We start from the raw sequence: 19,103 nt of genomic DNA, 5'->3' as shown, positions 1-19,103 counted from the left end.
AAGAAAGGAGTTGTTCCCAGTGTTGAAGGCAGCCAGGAGGTCCAGGAGGATTAGGACAGAATAATTTGTTAGATGTGACAGGAAGGTGGTCATTGGTGACTTTGGAGAGAGAGTGGTCTCAGTGGAAAGAAGGGAGTGGAAACTGGATTGCAGAGGGCCAAGAGGGAAGTCTGAGGAGAAAAACTGAAGGCAGCGGTGTAAACAACCTGTTCAAAGAGTCTGGACGGGGATAGGAAGAGTGAAAGCTGGATGGTGCAGTGGGGTCCAGAGAAGGTTTTGGGGGGGGAGGATATGGGAGACAAGAGAATATTAAAGGTAAACATTCGATCCAACCATCAATCATTTGAATATTAAGTGTACATAGTATATCCTCAATAAATACCATTGATAGATTGAGTACTTACCATGTGAACAGCATTGTACTAAGTACTTGGGAAAGTACAATGCCTTGCTGTGTACACAGTAAATGCATCATAAATACTATTATACTATCACTACTACAACAACAGTGTTGGTAGAAATGACTCCTGCCCAGAAGGAGCCTCCAGTCTAATAATTATCATATTACAAGGGGGAGACAGATACTACAAGACATAACTCCGTCCTACAAAGAGTTTGCAATCTAATGACTATCATATTACAGCAAGAGACAGTCTACAGGGGAGACAGTCTACAGTGGAAGACAGGCATTAAAATAAATTAGTTAGAGAAAGTAGCAGGAGTAGTAGAATGGTTCCTGCAACCTGTAACCACTGAAATGAAAATCTCATGTCTTTGGCCTAGATCTGGGCTATACCCATAGCTAAAATTCCTCTCACTGTCTCTGCTGTATCATCTGGCAATCAGGTCACCAAAACCAAGGCATGTTTCTGCAGGAAAGTTGAAAGTAAGTCCAGTGCTGCAGGGTTAGTCCCTGGCAAAAACCATGTAACACCAGTTCATGTGCAGTGGTATGCGGATTGGGTGGAATATAGTTATCCTGGTCTCCATTATGCCCCAGAGCAACACAAAGTAGAGTTCTCTTTTATAACTCATAATGGTCCAAAGAGGTGATGATTGGGTGTTCTGGGCTTCTGGAGCTCCCGTTAAAAGCAGAAGCCAGAGAGGAAAAATCCATCAGAGAGTGAATAGTTGATACTGACGGATAGGGAGGGAAGAAGAACAAGAGCAAAGGATGAGAAAGTGATAAGGATGAATGAATAAGGTCAGAGGCACAGGTGGAGGGGTTAGATTTTTGGATGCAGGCTAAAGACCACCTCTAGAGTGATTACCAAGAAGGATGAGGGAATGGATGATGGGGTGAGTGGAAAAGAGGGAGCTGGAGAAACAAGGGGAAAATTTTGGAGCATACACCTGATGGTTTTGATTTGGGGGATGACCCCCTGAGGGTCACACCTGGAGAGTTTCCAGTACACTATCAGTCATGACTACAGGAGGGAGAGTCAAGCAGAGGCATACTCATTCCATTCCTAGCTTGGGCAGTGGCTAGTGAATGGAAGGCAATCTGCTACATGTCAAAATCACCTGTGCCGGGCAGCAGTGGCACGGGAGAGAGTCGAGGACGGAGACTTGTTTATGGCATGGAAGGAGGCAATGGTAAACCCTCTTCCGGATTTTTACCAAGAAAACTCTCTGGATACTCTACCAGAGCGATTGCAGTTCCAAGTGGGAAGTTTTGCGACAGATGTGTCCATGGTGTCGCTATGGGTCAGACACGACTTGACAGCACAAGACAACAACAACAATAGCATCAGGGATGAGAGTGGAGGGAGGAGGGGCACTTTAGAGGTGATCCAGGGTAGGAATTTGGTGGTGCCAGACTGACTGAAGCCCTGGGGGTGAGGGAGGAATGGAGGGATTTGGGCAGAGAGATTGGAGTTAGGGTGAAAATTGGTGCACCAAGAGAGGGGGAGATTGGGCAATGAGTCTAAATGAGGAATAATGCCATGGGATCAGTGGAGGGCATCTAGGGACCAGAAGTTTTTGTTAGGGAGGAGAGTTTTGCAGGGAAAAGGTATCCGAGAAAGAAGGCAGGTTAGGAGGTTGGGGTCAGAGAGTGAAATTTCAGAGTTGATCAGATTAGAGCTAGAAAAATGATTAATGATGATGAGATCCAGGATCGGTCTAAGTTGGTAAGGGGGGTGGAGTGGAGCAGAAGGTCAGCAGAGTTGAGAAGCGAGAGGAAGTGGGTGGCTGGAGGGTCATCAGGAATGTCCACATGAAATGATGCTGAAATTCTCCAAGATCAATGTAGGGGAAGAGAAGGAGAATCGGGAGGTAACACAGGTGTCAAAATCACTCGAATAATTGGAGATAGAGTCAGGAAGAAAGTAGATGTTGGCAATTAGTAATTGTAGTGGGTAGTTTAGACAGACGATGTGGGCTTCAAAAGAAGAAAAGGGAAGGGGTGGATGAGGGGAGTGGTGCCAAAGCAACATTGGTGGGCAAAGACAGGCTGACTCCTTCACCTTTCCCCTTGAGTCAGAAGTACTACAAAAAGTGGGGAAAGAGTAGGTATCGCTTGGAGTGAGTCAGGTCTTGATGAGAGGAACAGTGACTGGTAAGAAGAGATCAAGGATGAAGGATGGTGTCAATCAATCAAACAATAGCATATATTGAGCACCCATGTAGTAAGCACTTGGGAGAGTTCAACAGAATTTAGATTACAGGATTCCTAACTTCAGGCCAACCTTCTCTTCGAATCTCTCACCTCTCAACCCCAGCTGAAGCTCTCCCTTCTGCCTGAAACTCCCTCCCCCTTTCCATTCAGCAGATCACTGCTCTCAATCAATTATATTTTTGAACACTTAGTGTGTGCAGAGCACCGTACCAAGTGCTTTTCAACAGAGTTAGTAGGCAAGTTGGTAGGAGTTTACAGTCTAGAGGGGGAGACCGACATTAATATAAATCAATAAATTATGGATATATACATAAATGCTGTGGGGTTGAGAGAAGGGTGAATAAAGGGTGCAAATCCAAGATAAAGAGTGATGATGGTATTTGTTAATAATAATAATAATAATGATGGCATTTATTAAGCGCTTACTATGTGTAAAGCACTGTTCTAAGTGCTGGGGGGGGGGTAACAAGGTGATCAGGTTGTCCCATGGGGGGCTCACAGTCTTCACCCTCATTTTACAGTTGAGGGAACTGAGGCCCAGAGAAGTGAAGTGACTTCCCCAAAGTCACACAGCTGACAGTTGGCGGAGCAGGGATTTGAACCCATGACCTCTGACTCCAGAGCCTGGGCTCTTTCCACTGAGCCACGCTGCTTCTCAACTTTGTTAAGCTCTTACTATGTGCCAAGCATTGTGATGCAGAAAGAAAAGGTAGTAAAGTAAATGAGGGCTTAGTTGACGAAAGCCTCTTGGAGGAAATGTGATTTTTAATATTTTCATTCACTCAATTGTATATTATTGAGCACTGTACTAAACTCTTGAGAGAATACAATATAACCATAAACAGACTCATTCCCTGCCCACGACGAGCTTCCAGCCTAGAGTGGGAGACGGACCTTAATATAAATAAATAATTACAGATATGTCCATAAGTGCTGTGGGGCTGAAAGAGGGGATGAATAAAGGGAGCAAGTCAGGGCAAGGCAGAAGGGAGTGGGAGTAGAGGAAAGGAGGGCTTAGTCAGGGAAGGCCTCTTGGAGGAGATGGGCCCTCAGTAAGGCTTTGAAGGGCGGGCACCGTGATGGTCTATCAGTAATGAAGGGGGAGGAAGTTTCAGGCCAGAGGGAGAATATAGGTGAGGGATTGGCAGCCAGTTCAACGAGACTGAGGTTAAAGAGTAGGTTGGCACTAGAGGAGCAAAATGAATGTGCTAGGTTGTAGTGCGAAATTAGAGAGGTAAAATAGGAGGAGGCAAGCAGATGGAGTGCTTGAAAGCCAATGGTAAGTAGTTTCCATTTGATGAGGAGGTGGATCTGTGTAGTAATAATAATAATGATGGCATTTATTAGGTGCTTACTATGTGCAGAGCACAGTTCTAAGCGCTGGGGAGGATACAAGGTGATCAGGTTGTCCCACGTGGGGCTCACAGTCTTAATCCCCATTTTACAGATGAGGTAACTGAAGCATAGAGAAGTTAAATAACTTGCCCAAAGTCACACAGCTGACAAGTGGCGGAGCCGGGATTTGAACTCATGACCCCTGACTCCAAAGCCCATGCTCTTTCCACTGAGCCATGTAGTACATATAATTCTTGTTAGATATGCATGTCTACTTGTTTTGTTTTGTGTCTGTCTCCCCTTTCTAGACTGCGAGCCTTTTGTTGGGTAGGGACCATCTCTGTATGTTGCCAATTTGTATTTCCCAAGCACCTAGTGCTGTGCTCTACACACAGTAAGCGCTCAATAAATGCAATTGATTGATTGATTGATTGATTGGATGGGCAACCATTAGGGGCTCTAGGGGAGTGGGAAACCATGGACTGAATGATTTTTAAGAAAAATGATCCAGGCAGCAGTATGGATGGTGTGGGGAGAGACAGGAGGCATGGAGCCAGCAAGTAGGCTGATGCAGTAGTCAAGGTAGGATAGGATAAGTGCTTGTACCAGTGTGGTAGTAATTTGGATGGAGAGGGAAAAGTGGATTTTAGCAATATTGTGAAGGTATTGTGAAGGTAGAACTGACAGGAATTGGTGACAGATTGAATATATGGATGGCATGAGAGAGACGAGTAGAGGGTGATGACAGTAATCGTAATTATGGTACTTGTTAAGCATTTAGACTGTGAGCCCACTGTTGGGTAGGGACTGTCTCTAAATGTTGCCAACTTGTACTTCCCAAGTGCTTAGTTCAGTGCTCTGCACACAGTAAGCGCTCAATAAATACAATTGATAGATTGATTTACTATGTGCCAAGCACTGTTCTAAGGTTATGGGCTTGCAGGGCAGAGAGAATGGCGGTGTTGTCCAGTGATGGGAAATTCAGGGGGAGGACAGGGTTTTGGACATCAATTACTCAATGGCATTAACTTGTACTTCCCAAGCACTTAGTACAGTGCTCTTCACACAGTAAGCGCTCAATAAATATGATTGATTGAATGAATTAATGAATAATTGGAGGTGGTAAAGGCAGATGACGTGGGCTTCAAAAGAAAGGGATGGGGATGTGGGATGGCACGAAAGAGGCATCTGGGAGCGAGTAGGAAGCCGACTCCACCCACTTTCTCGGTGAGTCTGAGTTGGGGTGGGAGGAGATGAGGCTCCCTTTAGAGAGAGTGGTAGGGAGGACCGTCATCTGGGAAGAGCCAGGTTTCGGTGGCAGCGAGGAGTGTGAGCCCACTGTTGGGTAGGGACCGTCTCTATATGTTGCCAACTTGTACTTCCCAAGCGCTTAGTACAGTGCTCTGCACACAGTAAGTGCTCAATAAATACGATTGAATGAATGAATGAATGAATGAATGAATGAATGAATGAGGAGCAGTGATTGGGTAAGGAACAGGTCAAGGTTGGAGCCTTGGGTTCCACAGGCCACGCTTGACTGAGGCAGCGGGGAGGGGTAAAGAAGGGGTTGAATGGGAGTGATATGGCGAGGGCCAGCACAGGGGAAGAGGGAATAATAATAATAATAATAATAATAATAATAATAATAATGGCATTTATTAAGCGCTTACTATGAGCAAAGCACTGTTTTAAGCACTGGAGAGGTTACAAGGTGATTACGTTGTCCCACGGGGGGCTCACAGTCTTAATCCCTATTTGACAGATGAGGTAACTGAGGCACAGAGAAATGAAGTGACTTGCCTAAAGTCACACAGCTGACAATTGGCAGAGTCGGGATTTGAACCCATGACCTCTGACTCCAAAGCCCAGGCTCTTTCCACTGAGCCACTCTGCTTGGGAGCAGCATGGTGTACTGTAGAGAGCATGGGCCTAGGAGTCAGGAGGTCATGGGTTCTAATCCCACCTCCGCCACTTGTCTGCTGCGTGACCTTGGGCAAGTCATTTCACTTCTCTGGGCCTCAGTTCCCTCATCTGTAAAATGGGGATTAAGACTGTGAGCCCTCTGTGGGACAACATGATCACCTTGTAACCTCCCCAGCGCTTAGAACAGTGCTTTGCACATAGTAAGCGCTTAATAAATGTCATTATTATTATTGTTATTATTATTATTATTCTCTGGGCATCAGTTCCCTCATCTGTAAAATGGGGATGAAGACTGTGAGCCCCCCGTGGACAACCTCATCACCTTATATTCCCCCAGCGCTTAGAACAGTGCTTGGTCCCCTTCTGTTCTCGATCTACACTCACTCCCTTGGTGACCTCATTCGCTCCCACGGTTTCAACTATCATCTCTACGCTGATGACACCCAGATCTACATCTCTGCCCCTGCTCTCTCCCCCTCTCTCCAGGCTCGCATCTCCTCCTGCCTTTGGGACATCTCCATCTGGATGTCTGCCCGCCACCTAAAACTCAACATGTCCAAGACTGAACTCCTTGTCTTCCCTCCCAAACCCTGCCCTCTCCCTGACTTTCCCATCTCTGTTGACAGCACTACCATCCTTCCCGTCTCACAAACCCGCAACCTTGGTGTCATCCTCAACTCCGCTCTTTCGTTCACCCCTCACATCCAAGCCATCACCAAAACCTGCCGGTCTCAGTTCCGCAACATTGCCAAGATCCGCCCTTTCCTCTCCATCCAAACCGCTACCCTGCTCATTCAAGCTCTCATCCTATCCCGTCTGGACTACTGCATCAGCCTCCTCTCTGATCTCCCATCCTCGTGTCTCTCCCCACTTCAATCCATACTTCACGCCGCTGCCCGGATTGTCTTTGTCCAGAAACGCTCTGGGCACGTTACTCCCCTCCTCAAAAATCTCCAGTGGCTACCAATCAATCTGCGCATCAGGCAGAAACTCCTCACCCTGGGCTTCAAGGCTGTCCATCAACTCGCCCCCTCCTACCTCACCTCCCTTCTGTCCTTCTCCAGCCCAGGCCACACCCTCCACTCCTCTGCCACTAATCTCCTCACCGTTAGGCCTCGTTCTCGCCTGTCCCGCCATCGACCCCCGACCCACGTCATCCCCTGGGCCTGGAATGCCCTCCCTCTGCCCATCCGCCAAGCTCGCTCTCTTCCTCCCTTCAAGGCCCTGCTGAGAGCTCACCTCCTCCAGGAGGCCTTCCCAGACTGAGCCCCTTCCTTCCTCTCCCCCTCATCCACCTCTCCATCCCCCCCATCTTACCTCCTTCCCTTCCCCACAGCACCTGTATATATGTATATATGTTTGTACATATTTATTATTCTATTTATTTATTTATTTTACTTGTACAAATCTATTCTATTTATTTTATTTTGTCAGTATGTTTGGTTTTGTTCTCTGTCTCCCCCTTTTAGACTGTGAGCCCACTGTTGGGTAGGGACTGTCTCTATATGCTGCCAACCTTTACTTCCCAAGCGCTTAGTACAGTGCTCTGCACACAGTAAGCTCCCAATAAATACGATTGATTGATTGATTGATTGATAGTAAGCGCTTAATAAATGACATTATTATTATTATTGTTATTATTATTATTATTCTCTGCGCCTCAGTTCCCTCATCTGTAAAACGTTTTGTTCTCTGTCTCTCCCTTTTAGACTGTGAGCCCACTGTTGGGTAGGGACTGTCTCTATATGCTGCCAACCTGTACTTCCCAAGCGCTTAGGACAGTGCTCTGCACACAGTAAGCGCTCAATAAATACGATTGATGATGATGATGGGGATGAAGACTGTGAGCCCCGCCGTGGGACCTTGTATCCCCCCAGTGCTTTGTACATAGAAAGCGCTTAATAAATGCCATCAGCATTATTATTATTATTAACTATTTTTATTATTAACGTTCGGGCAGGGAAGCCCTTAGCTAGAGCAGGCGCCCCCTCAGCGCCTCCGCCGGCCCCGCCCGGCCCTAGCGACGGTTGCTAGGGGCGGTGCCTCGCGTCCACGGCGCATGCGCGGGCCGGCCTCCTTTCCCTCGCGAGATTTGGCGGTCCCGAGCGCGGCGGAGGAGGCCATGTGCGGGGCCTGTGTGGAGAAGGAGTACCCGGATCGGGTGAGGGGACCGCCGCCATCTTAGCGCAGGGCGGGGGCTGCAGGCCCGGGCCTCAGGTTCACTCATTTATCCATCAATGTAAAATGTCAATGGGGATGGAGACTGGGAGCCCCCCGGGGGACACCCTGATCACCCTGGAACCTCCCCAGCGCTTACAACAGGGCTTTGCACAGAGTAAACCCTCAGTAAATGCCATCATTGCTATTATTCTCTGGGCCTCAGTTTCCTCATCTGTGAAATGGGGATGAAGACTGTGAGCCCCCTGTGGGACAACCTCATCACCTTTTAGACCTTTTAGACTGTGAGCCCGCTGTTGGGTAGGGACTGTCTCTGTATGTTGCCAATTCGTACTTCCCAAGCGCTTAGTACAGTGCTCTGCACATAGTAAGCGCTCAATAAATACGATTGATGGTGGTGATGATCACCTTGGAACCTCCCCAGTGCTTCGAACAGGGCTTTGCACAGAGTAAGCTCTCAGTAAATGTCATCATTATATTATTCTCTGGGCCTCAGTTCCCTCATCTGTAAAATGGGGATGAAGACTGTGAGCCCCTTGTGGGACAACTTCATCACCTTGGAACCTCCCCAGTGCTTAGAACAGTGCTTTGCACAGAGTAAGCACTGAGTAAATACCTTCATTACTATTATTCTCTGGGCCTCAGTTCCCTCATCTGTAAAATGGGGACGAAGACTGTGAGCCCCCTGTGGGACAACCTCATCACCTTGGAACCTCCCCAGCGCTTAGAACAGTGCTTGGCACATAGTAAGCACTCAGTAAATGCTTTCATTACTATTCTTCTCTGCGCCTCAGGTCCCTCATCTGTAAAATGGGTGAGCCCTCCGTGGGACAACCTGATCACCTTGGAACCTCCCCAGCGCTTAGAACAGTGCTTTGCACATAGTAAGCGCTCAGTAAATGCCATCATTATTATTATTCTCTGGGCCTCAGTTCCCTCATCTGTAAAATGGGGATGAAGACTGAGCCCCCCCGTGGGACAACCTCATCACCTTGGAACCTCCCTAGCGCTTAGAACAGTGCTTTGCACAGAGTAAGCGCTTTCTAAACGCTGGGGAGGTTCCAAGGTGATCAGGTTGTCCCACAGGGGGCTCACAGTCTTCATCCCCATTTTACAGATGAGGGAACTGAGGCACAGAGAAGTTAAGTGATTTGCCCAAAGTCACACAGCTGGCAATTGGCGGAGCTGGGATTTGAACCCATGACCTCTGACTCCAAAGCCCGGGCTCTTTCCACTGAACCACGCTGGCCATCTTTACTATTATTCTGTGGGCCTCAGTTCCCTCATCTGTAAAATGGGGATGAAGACTGTGAGCCCCCCGTGGGACAACCTCATCACCTTGGAACCTCCCCAGCGCTTAGAACAGTGCTTTGCACAGAGTAAGCACTCAGTAAATGCCATCATTATTATTATTCTCTGGGCCTCAGTTCCCTCATCTGTAAAATGGGGATGAAGACTGTGAGTCCCCTGTGGGACAACCTGATCACCTTGTAACCTCCCCAGCACGTAGAAGAGTGCTTTGCACATAGTAAGCGCTTAATAAATGCTATTATTGTTATTTTTATTCTGTAGGCCTCAGTTCCCTCACCTGTAAAATGGGGATCAATCAATCAATCGTATTTATTGAGCGCTTACTATGTGAAGAGCACTGTACTAAGCGCTTGGGAAGTACAAATTGGCAACACATAGAGACAGTCCCTACCCAACAGTGGGCTCACAGTCTAAAAGGGGGAGACAGAGAACAGAACCAAACATACCAACAAAATAAGATAAATAGGATAGAAATGTACAAGTAAAATGAATAAATAAGTAAATAAATAGAGTAATAAATATGTACAACCATATATACATATATACAGGTGCTGTGGGGAAGGGAAGGAGGTAAGATGGGGGGATGGAGAGGGGGACGAGGGGGAGAGGAAGGAAGGGGCTCAGTCTGGGAAGGCCTCCTGGAGGAGGGGAGCTCTCAGCAGGGCCTTGAAGGGAGGAAGAGAGCTAGCTTGGAGGAGGGGCAGAGGGAGGGCATTCCAGGCCCGGGGGATGATTCCGGGGGATAAAGCCCCTGAGCCCACCATGGGACAACCTCATCACCTTGTAACCTCCCCAGCACTTAGAACATTCAGTCGTATTTATTGAGCACTTACAGTGTGCAGAGCACTGTACTAAGCGCTTAGGAAGTACAAGTTTTTTATGTTGGTATTTGTTAAACGCTTACTATGTGCAAAGCACTGTTCTAAGCGCTGAGGGGGATACAAGGAGATGAGGTTGTCCCATGTGGGGCTCACAATCTTAATCCCCATTTTACAGATGCCCTCATCTGAGAAGATGCCTTCTCTGAGGCACAGAGAAGTGAAGTGACTTGCCCAAGTTGGCCACGTATAGAGACGGTCCCTACCCAACAGCCGGCTCACAGTCTAGAAGGGGGAGACAGACAACAAAACAAAGCATATTAACAAAATAAAATAAATAGAATAGTAAATATGTACGAGTAAAATAAATAGAGTAATAAATATGTACAAACATATACAGGTGCTGTGGGGAGGGGAAGGAGGTAGGGCGGAGAGGAGGAGGGGGAGAGGAAGGAGGGGGCTCAGTCTGGGAAGGCCTCCTGGAGGAGGTGAGCTCTCAGTAGGGCTCACCATTCATTCAATCGTATTTATTGAATCGTATTAAGAAGCAGCGTGGTTCAGTGGAAAGAGCACGGGCTTTGGAGTCAGAGGTCATGGATTCAAATCCCGGCTCCACCAATTGTCAGCTGTGTGGCTCTGGGCAAGTCACTTAACTTCTCTGGGCCTCAGTTACCCATCTGTAAAATGGGGATTAGTAATAACAATAATGATGATGGCATGTATTAAGCGCTTACTATGTGCAAAGCACTGTTCTAAAAGATGTGTGGCTCAGTGGAAAGAGCCCGGGCTTTGGAGTCAGAGATCATGGGTTCAAATCCCGGCTCCGCCACATGTCTGCTGTGTGCCCTTGGGCAAGTCACTTAACTTCTCTGAGCCTCAGTTCCCTCATCTGTAAAATGGGGATTGACTGTGAGCCCCACGTGGGACAACTTAATCACCTTGTATCCTCCCCAGCGCTTAGAACAGTGCTTTGCACATAGTAAGTGCTTAACAAATGCCATCATCATCATCATTTATTGAGCGCTTACTGTGTGCAGAGGGTTCTAATCCCGGCTCCGCCATTTGTCAGCTAGGCGACTTTGGTCAAGTCACTTCACTTCTCTGGGCCTCAGTTCCCTCATCTGGAAATGGGGATTAAGACGGTGAGCCCCACATGGGACAACCTGATCACCTTGTGTCCTCCCCAGTGCTTAGAACAGTGCTTGGCACAAAGTAAGCGCCTAACAAATGCCATCATTATTACCTGTATGTATGTTTGTACATATTTATTACTCTATTTTATTTGTACATATTTATTCTATTTATTTTATTTTGTTAATATGTTTTGTTGTCTGTCTCCCCCTTCTAGACTGTGAGCCCGCTGGTGGGTAGGGACCGTCTCTATATGTTGCCAACTTGTACTTCCCAAGCGCTTAGTACAGTGCTCTGCACACAGTAAGCGCTCAATAAATACGATTGAATGAATGAATGAAAATGGGGATTAATCATAACAATAATGATGATGGCATTTATTAAGCACTTACTATGTGCAAAGCACTGTTCTAAAAGGTGCGTGGCTCAGTGGAAAGAGCCCGGGCTTTGGAGTCAGAGGTCATGGGTTCAAATTCCGGCTCCGCCAATTGTCAGCTGTGTGACTCGGGGCAAGTCACTTAACTTCTCTGTGCCTCACTTACCTCATCTGTCAAATGGGGATTAAGACTGTGAGCCCCCCGAGGGACAACCTGATCACCTTGTAACCTCCCTAGCGCTTAGAACAGTGCTTTGCACATAGTAAATGCTTAATAAATGCCATCATTATTATTAAGGTGATCAGGTTGTCCCACATGGGGCTCACAATCTTAATTCCCATTTTACAGATGGCGGGAACTGAGGCCCAGAGAAGTGACGTGACTTGCCCAAAGTCACACAGCTGACAAGTGGCGGAGTGGGGATTAGAACCCATGACCTCTGACTCCCAAGCCCCGGCTCTTTCCACTGAGCCATGCTGCTTCTCTAAATAGTAATTATTATGGTATTTGTTAAGCACTTAATAATTTGATAATATTAATAATAAATGCTAATAATTATGGTGTTTAGCATTTAATAATAATTTGTTGATAATAATTGTTAATTATTGTTATGGTATTTGTTAAGCTCTTAATGAAAATTTGTCCGACCTTGGGCAAGTCACTTCTCTGTGCCTCAGTTCCCTCATCTGTAAAATGGGGATGAAGACTGTGAGCCCCCTGTGGGACAACCTGATCACCTTGTAACCTCCCCAGTGCTTTGCACATAGTAAGCACTTAATAAATGCCATTATGATTATTATTATTATGTGAACCCATGACCTCTGACTCCAAAGCCCGGGCTCTTTCCACTGAGCCACACTGCTTCTCTTAAGACTAAGACTGTGAGCCCCACATGGGACAACCTGATCACCTTGTATACCCCCCAGCATTTAGAACAGGGCTTTGCACATAGTAAGCGCTTAAATACCATCATAATTATCATTGTTATCTGGAAAAATATGTTTTGCCTCCCCAGGGTTGGGGCCCCGATGGCGACTGCTGGGGAGGCCCTACCCCTGGCTTGGTTCTTGGAAGCACGGCCCTGGGGGTCAGAGGGCGTGGGTTTTCACCCCGGTTCTGTCACTTTAGTTAATTCAGTTGTATTTATTGAGTGCCTCCTGAGTGCAGAGCACTGTACTAAGCGCTTGGGAAGTACAAATCGGCAACATATAGAGACGGTCTGTACGCAACAGTGGGCTCACAGACTAGAAGGGGGAGACAGACAACAAAGCAAAACATGTAGGCAAGTGTCAAAATCATCAGAACCAATAGAATTATAGCTATATGCACATCATTAATAAAATAGAGTAATAAATATGTACTAATATATACAAGTGCTATGGGGAAGGGGGTAGGACAGAGGGAGGGAAGGGGGCAATGGGGAGGAGGAGAGGAAAAGGGGGGCCCCCCTCAATCTGGGAAGGCCTCCTGGAGGAGGTGAGCTCTCAGTAGGGCTTTGAAGGGAGGAAGAGAGCTTGTTTGGCAGGTGTATGGAGGGAGGGTATTCCAGGCCAGAGGGAGGATGTGGGGACAGGTTGATGGTGGAACAGGTGAGAATGAGGCACATCTAGGAGGTGAGCGGAGGGTGCGGGCTGGGCTGGAGAAGGACAGAAGGAAGGTGAGGGGGCGAGGGGATGGACAGCCTTGAAGCCGAGAGTGAGTTTTTTCTTGATTCAAAGGTTGATAGGCAACCACTGGTGATTTTTGAGGAGGGGAGTGACGTGCCCAGAGTGTTTCTGTACAGAGATAATCTGGGCAGCAGAGTGAAGTATAATAAATAACCATAGTTATTTTCCCTAACTGTAGGGTCCCTCAGGGTTTAGTTCTTGATCCCCTTCTATTCTCCATTTACACTCACTCTCTTAAACTCATTCGCTCCCACGGCTTCCACTGTCATCTCAATGCCCGTGACACCCAAATCTGTATCTCCTCCCCCGTCCTCCCTCCTTCCCAGCTTGCATCTCCTCCTGCCTTCAGGACCTCTCTACTTGGATAATAATAATAGTGATGGTATTTGTTAAGCACTTACTATGTGCAAAGCACTGTTCTAAGCGCTGGGGAGATACAAGGTGATAAGGTTGTCCCTCTGGGGGCTCATAATCGTAATCCCCATTTTGTCCTCCCAGCACCTCAAACTCAACATATCCAAGACAGAGCTCCTCATCTTTCCTCCCAAACCCTGACCTCTCCCAATTTTTTCCATCACTATAGACGGCACAACCATCCTTCCCATCTCACAAGCCCATAACTTCAATGTCATCCTCAACTCCACTCTCTCATTCAACCCACATATCCGATCCGTCATTAAAGCCTGCCGGTCTCACCTTCACAACATAGCCAGGATCCACCGTTTCCTCTCCATCCAAACCGCTACCATGGTAGTACAACCAGAGAAGCAGCATAGTTCAGTGGAAAGAGCCCGGGCTTGGGAGTCAGAGGTCATGGGTTCGAATCCCGGCTCTGCCATAGGTCATCTGTGTGGCTTTGGGCAAGTCACTTAAGTTCTCTTAAGTGATTAAGTGATTGATCAGGTGGGACAACCTGATCAATCAATCAATTGTATTTATTGAGCGCTTTCTGTGTGCAGAGCACTGTACTAAGCACTTGGGAAGTACAAGTTGGCAACATATAGAGACAGTCCCTACCCAGCAGTGGGCTCACAGTCTAGAAGGGGACCTGATCACCTTGTATCCCCCCCAGTGCTTAGAACAGTGTTAAGTTCTCTGAGCCTGTTACCTCATCTGTAAAATGGGGATTAAGATTGTGAGCCCCATGCGGGACAACCTGATCACCTTGTATCCCCCCCAGCGCTTAGAACAGTGCTTTGCACATAGTAACTGCTTAATAAATGCCATCATCGTTATTATTATTAGAAGAGCTGATAGACATGTTTCCTGCCCACAAGGAGTCCACAATCGGAGCCTCTTTCACCCCATCACTCTAAGGGAATTTTAGCCATTAATATTTCTGGATACTAGCCTTTCCATTTCTAGAATCCCTTTTAAAGTTTGTCATTTAGCTTTATTTTTGGTAGCAATTTCTAAGGAGCCTAGATAATAATAATAATAATAATAATAATGATGGTATTTGTTAAGCACTTACTATGTGCAAAGCACTGTTCTAAGTGCTGGGGGGATACAAGGTGATCAGGTTGTCCATGTGGGGCTCACAGTCTTAATCCCCATTTTACAGATGAGGGAACTGAGACACAGAGAGGTTAAGTGACTTGCCCAAAGTCACACAGCTGACAATTGGCAGAGCCGGGATTTGAACCCATGACGTCTGACTCCGAAGCCCGGGCTCTTTCCACTGAGCCACGCTGCTTCTGCAACTTGATGAAGTTGGGAACTGCTCTCTCATGCCATGCCTGATAACCCCTGGCAGAGTCGTCCATGTTGGTAATCTTTGCTCTCTGAAAAACCCAGTTGCTTTTTAATAACGATGGGATTTGTTAAGCGCTTACTATGTGCAAAGCACTGTTCTAAGCGCTGGGGAGGTGACAAGGTGATCAGGTTGTCCCACGGGGGGCTCACAGTTTCAATCCCCATTTTCCAGATGAGGGAACTGAGGCACAGAGAAGTGAAGTGACTTGCCCAGACTCACCCAGCTGACAGTTGGCGGAGCCGGGATTTGAACCCATGACCTCTGACTCCAAAGCCCGGGCTCTTTCCACTGAGCCACGATACTTACTTTTTAGAAAGTTAATCTAAACTTTTTAGAAAGTTAATCAGCACAGCCTGGTAGGGAAGCAGCATGGCCTAGTGGAAAGACCCTGGGCCTGGGACTTAGAGGACCTGGGTTCAAATCTCTCTGCCACTTCCCAGCTTTGTAATCTTCACTAAGTCACTTAACATTTCTGTGCCATTCAGTGCTTACTCTGACCTTGGGACAGGGACTGTGTCCGGCCTGATTAACTCGTGTCTACCCCAGTGTTTAGAGCAGTGCTTGACATATACCGCTTAGCAAATACCAAAATAATAATAATAACAATAGTAATAATAATAAGAGCCTTCATCTCAGCACATCGTGGGTCCTGATTTGATCTTTGGAGCTCAGTTTTTGTACTAGGGATTTAGGAATGAAAAGTGTTGTAGTTTTCATTCAGAAATGCAATTTGGAATATTAGAAAACTGTATGATAAAACTCTTTTGTCTCTGCCGTCCTAGGGTAACACCTGTCTGGAAAATGGGTCCTTCTTGCTGAACTACATAGGTTGTGCAATGTGCAGTAAACGTGACTTTGTGCTGGTCACAAACAAAGCCACAAAAGAAGAGGATGGAGAAGAAATAGTCACTTATGATCGTAAGAAGGCTTATTTTTGGATTTAGTGAGCATTTGTTTCCCGGTCTTAGCCTAATAGAGACTGACCTGATATGCAGGATTCACAGACTGTCCAGTTAAATTCTTTGATTTTTTTTAAGCTTTTTGTCAAGCCTTTGACAACTAAATTATTCAGGAGAAAATTTAAAGACTAGGTAAGTGCTGTGCAGCTCCTTAGAATTAGGTGCAAACCACTGAAGAAAAATTGTAATTTTTCAAAAGCTTTTGCTACTGTGATATCATCTCTTATTAACTGTGATGTAGTCATTAGCTCAGGAATCAGGCCAAAGTGATTTCTGGGTGTGTACTTAGCCATGCTGAATTTAAGAAGCACATACAGATCATCTGAGCCTGTTGGAGCCTCAAGGCTCTGGGGAATAATAATAATAATTATGGTATTTGTTAAGCGCTTACTATGCGCTGAGCACTGTTCTCGGGCCCTGGACCAAGCAGTGGGGAGGATATGTTGCCAATTCTGAACAAGGTAGAGTATGTAAGTGTGTTTTCTGCTGGGTTTCATAAAGGCAGGGTAATGTAAGGAGGATTACAAAAAGCTCTTTAAAAGCAATAGCCTGCAGAGAATCGAATGTGATTTTATAAGCAGATGGAATTTTGGTTATTTTGCTGATAATTGTGAAAGAACAGTGCTTTGCATATAGTAAGCGCTTAATAAATGCCATTAAAAAAAAGTCTTCCCGTTCTCTTTACAGATGTGTGTAAGAACTGTCATCATATGGTAGCCAGACATGAGTATACATTCAGCGTCATGGATGAATATCAGGTAAAAATGCCTTGTTTATGCTAAGTATGTATACCCAACACCTAGATAGTTTAGTAGACTTCTGGAGAAAGACACATAATCTCTTAAAAACCGGGTGGATTAAAATGTATGAGCAATAGCATCATATATATTCTCCTGGCTGTGGAAACTTTGGAATTGATAATGGTCTTTATGAACCAACCGCCTGGGTAAATCCATTATCAGTAGGTAAAAAGACAGTGTACTTCCCAAGCGCTTAGTACAGTGCTCTGCACACAGTAAGCGCTCAGTAGATACGATGATGATGAATTACCAGGAACTCAAGTCTTGATAAAAATGATTTCCTAGCCCATCCAGGTTATTGCATTGAAACATATTGCCTTAGGGGAAAGAGCCCAGAGCTGAAAGTTGGGAGCCCTTGGGTTCTAAACCCAGCTTCACCACTTGTCTGCTGTGAGCCTTTGGGCAAGTCACCTCAGTTTCCTCATCTGTAAATTGGGGATTAGATATCTGTCTTCCCTCCCCTTAGACTGTTAGCCCCAAGTAGGACAGGAGCAGTGTCTCATCGGATTGTATTTAGCACAAAACCTGGTACATGGTAAGCACCTAGCAAATACCACAGTTGTTATTATTGTTGTTATTGTTTGGTAGGAAACTTTAAAAAATCCACAGTTCTGCCTAGCTGCTGGACAAAACTGCATGTCTCTCATGTTAAAGCATAAGCTCCTTGTGGGCAGGGAATGTGTGGCACTTGTTTATTCTGCCTAGTACTTCCACAGTGTCTCGTACCTCACACCATATCAAGTCAGTGCTCAATAAATAACTCTGAACTCACTTCCAACAACTGAGCCCATGGGACATTAGCTCATCTGAATCTCCCTTAATTTGCTAGGCTTAGGAGGCTTTCCTCCCTCTTCTGAGATGGTTGGCACATTCATTCATTCATTCATTCAGTCAGTCGTATTTATAGAGCACTTACTGTGTACTAAGTGCTTGGGAAGTACAAGTTGGCAACATATAGAGACGGTCCCTACCCAGCAGCGGGCTCACAGTCTAGAAAGGTCATCACATCTTGATGACCAGTGGCTCCTGAGTCTGTGCAGACCCCATTTTTGTGACAGGCCCTGGGTTGTTAAATGCTGTGCAGATAGGGTGAATTACCTTGCCCTAGATCCCAAAGTTAGGGCGAATCGGAGCAATTGCTTCAAGCCCCGAATGAGAGGCAGGGGGTCCGATTTAAAAGAAATCCCAGTGGACAGCAGCATGTCCTAGTGGAAAGGGCGCGGGCCTAGAAATCAGAGGGGGTGGGTTCTAATCCCGACTCTGCCACATATCTGCTGGGTGACCATGGGCAAGTCACTTCTCTGTGCCTCCGTTACCTCATCTGTAAAGTGGGAATAAGGAGTGAGAGCCCTTTGTGGGACGGGACTATGTCTGACCTGATTACCTTGTATCAACCCCAGTGCTTGGCACATAGTAAGCGCTTAACAAATACCACAGTTATTATTATTATGGGCAGAAGCTCACATTGGGAGCAGATTGTCGGGGTAGAACTACAGTTTCAGGGGTGAAGTTACTGAAGCTACCAGGTAGTCCCACCCTTAAAATCTCCTCCTCTCCCCACTCTCCAGTCATAATTTGGCCATGCCTTGCTTAGGAGCGTCTCTGAATGCAAACCTAAGATGGTGCTTATAATATATGAGACAATTGTGCTCTAAAGGTGTTGTGTCCGTGGCTGGGTCCATTTGCAATTGTAACCTGGGCAAAACCGAGCAGGATTCAGATGAATTTTTTTTTTCCCACGTCTAACTCTGCACCTTGCCTTGTTCCAGGAGTATACCATGCTGTGTCTGTTATGTGGCAAAGGGGAAGATTCTATCAGCGTCCTCCCCGATGACCCTCGACAGATGGCTCCATTGTTCTAAGGATCCTGCGGTAATGCTCTTCGTCGCCTCGACATTATGCTGGCTTCCAAGACAGCACATCTGAGTTTTTTTCCAACCTACTTTACATTTTTTGGCACATTTTTGAATTGGCTCAGCTTTGAAAGTAAAACTTCTGCTCCATACATTTGGATTTTGAGACTTATTCTTTTCGTAATTTTACTCCTTGCTGACAGCTCTGCGTGCGAAAGGGAATAAGATTAAAATGCCCTAGCAAAGCGTCTATCCAGAGGGCATATTGAGGGATTCCTTTGTAGGATGCCCCCAATTTAATTTTTCAATACTCAAACCCAATGTCGGCATCTCCCCCCACCCACCTTTTTAAAATTTTGGTTAATTTCTCAGCCA

General features: G+C 46.3%; 1 protein-coding gene and 1 non-coding gene across 3 annotated transcripts; both read left to right on the top strand.

The window, feature by feature from the left end:
- Positions 1 to 1,377: 1,377 nt before the first annotated feature.
- LOC119944860 lies at positions 1,378 to 1,515 on the top strand. Its single transcript, XR_005456006.1, has one exon. It is a non-coding gene; the product is annotated as a small nucleolar RNA SNORA7 (small nucleolar RNA).
- Positions 1,516 to 7,974: 6,459 nt separating this feature from the next.
- Positions 7,975 to 18,882, top strand: CHURC1 (churchill domain containing 1). Of its 2 annotated transcripts, XM_038765451.1 has the most exons (4): positions 7,975 to 8,039; positions 15,899 to 16,034; positions 16,763 to 16,833; positions 18,645 to 18,882. In XM_038765451.1, exons 1-4 carry the CDS (start codon positions 8,001 to 8,003, stop codon positions 18,735 to 18,737), a joined length of 339 nt encoding a protein of 112 aa, XP_038621379.1. In that variant the 5' UTR covers positions 7,975 to 8,000; the 3' UTR covers positions 18,738 to 18,882. The 2 variants fall into 2 exon arrangements, with proteins under 2 accessions (XP_038621379.1, XP_038621380.1); XM_038765452.1 differs by lacking the exon at positions 16,763 to 16,833.
- Positions 18,883 to 19,103: the final 221 nt, after the last annotated feature.

The sequence above is a fragment of the Tachyglossus aculeatus genome, chromosome 23 (genome assembly GCF_015852505.1).
Source record: "Tachyglossus aculeatus isolate mTacAcu1 chromosome 23, mTacAcu1.pri, whole genome shotgun sequence".
Lineage (NCBI taxonomy): Eukaryota > Metazoa > Chordata > Mammalia > Monotremata > Tachyglossidae > Tachyglossus > Tachyglossus aculeatus.
The sequence above is the reverse complement of the archived record's forward strand: the minus strand, read 5'-3'. Positions and strand labels throughout refer to the sequence as shown.

Excerpts from the sequence above, each read along its gene's own strand:
- CHURC1 (XM_038765451.1), top strand. The coding sequence starts at position 8,001 with ATGTGCGGGGCCTGTGTGGAGAAGGAGTACCCGGATCGG. Across the intron at positions 8,040-15,898 it reads AGAAGGAGTACCCGGATCGG|GGTAACACCTGTCTGGAAAA; the intron begins GTGAGGGGACCG and ends CTGCCGTCCTAG. Across the intron at positions 16,834-18,644 it reads GCGTCATGGATGAATATCAG|GAGTATACCATGCTGTGTCT; the intron begins GTAAAAATGCCT and ends GCCTTGTTCCAG.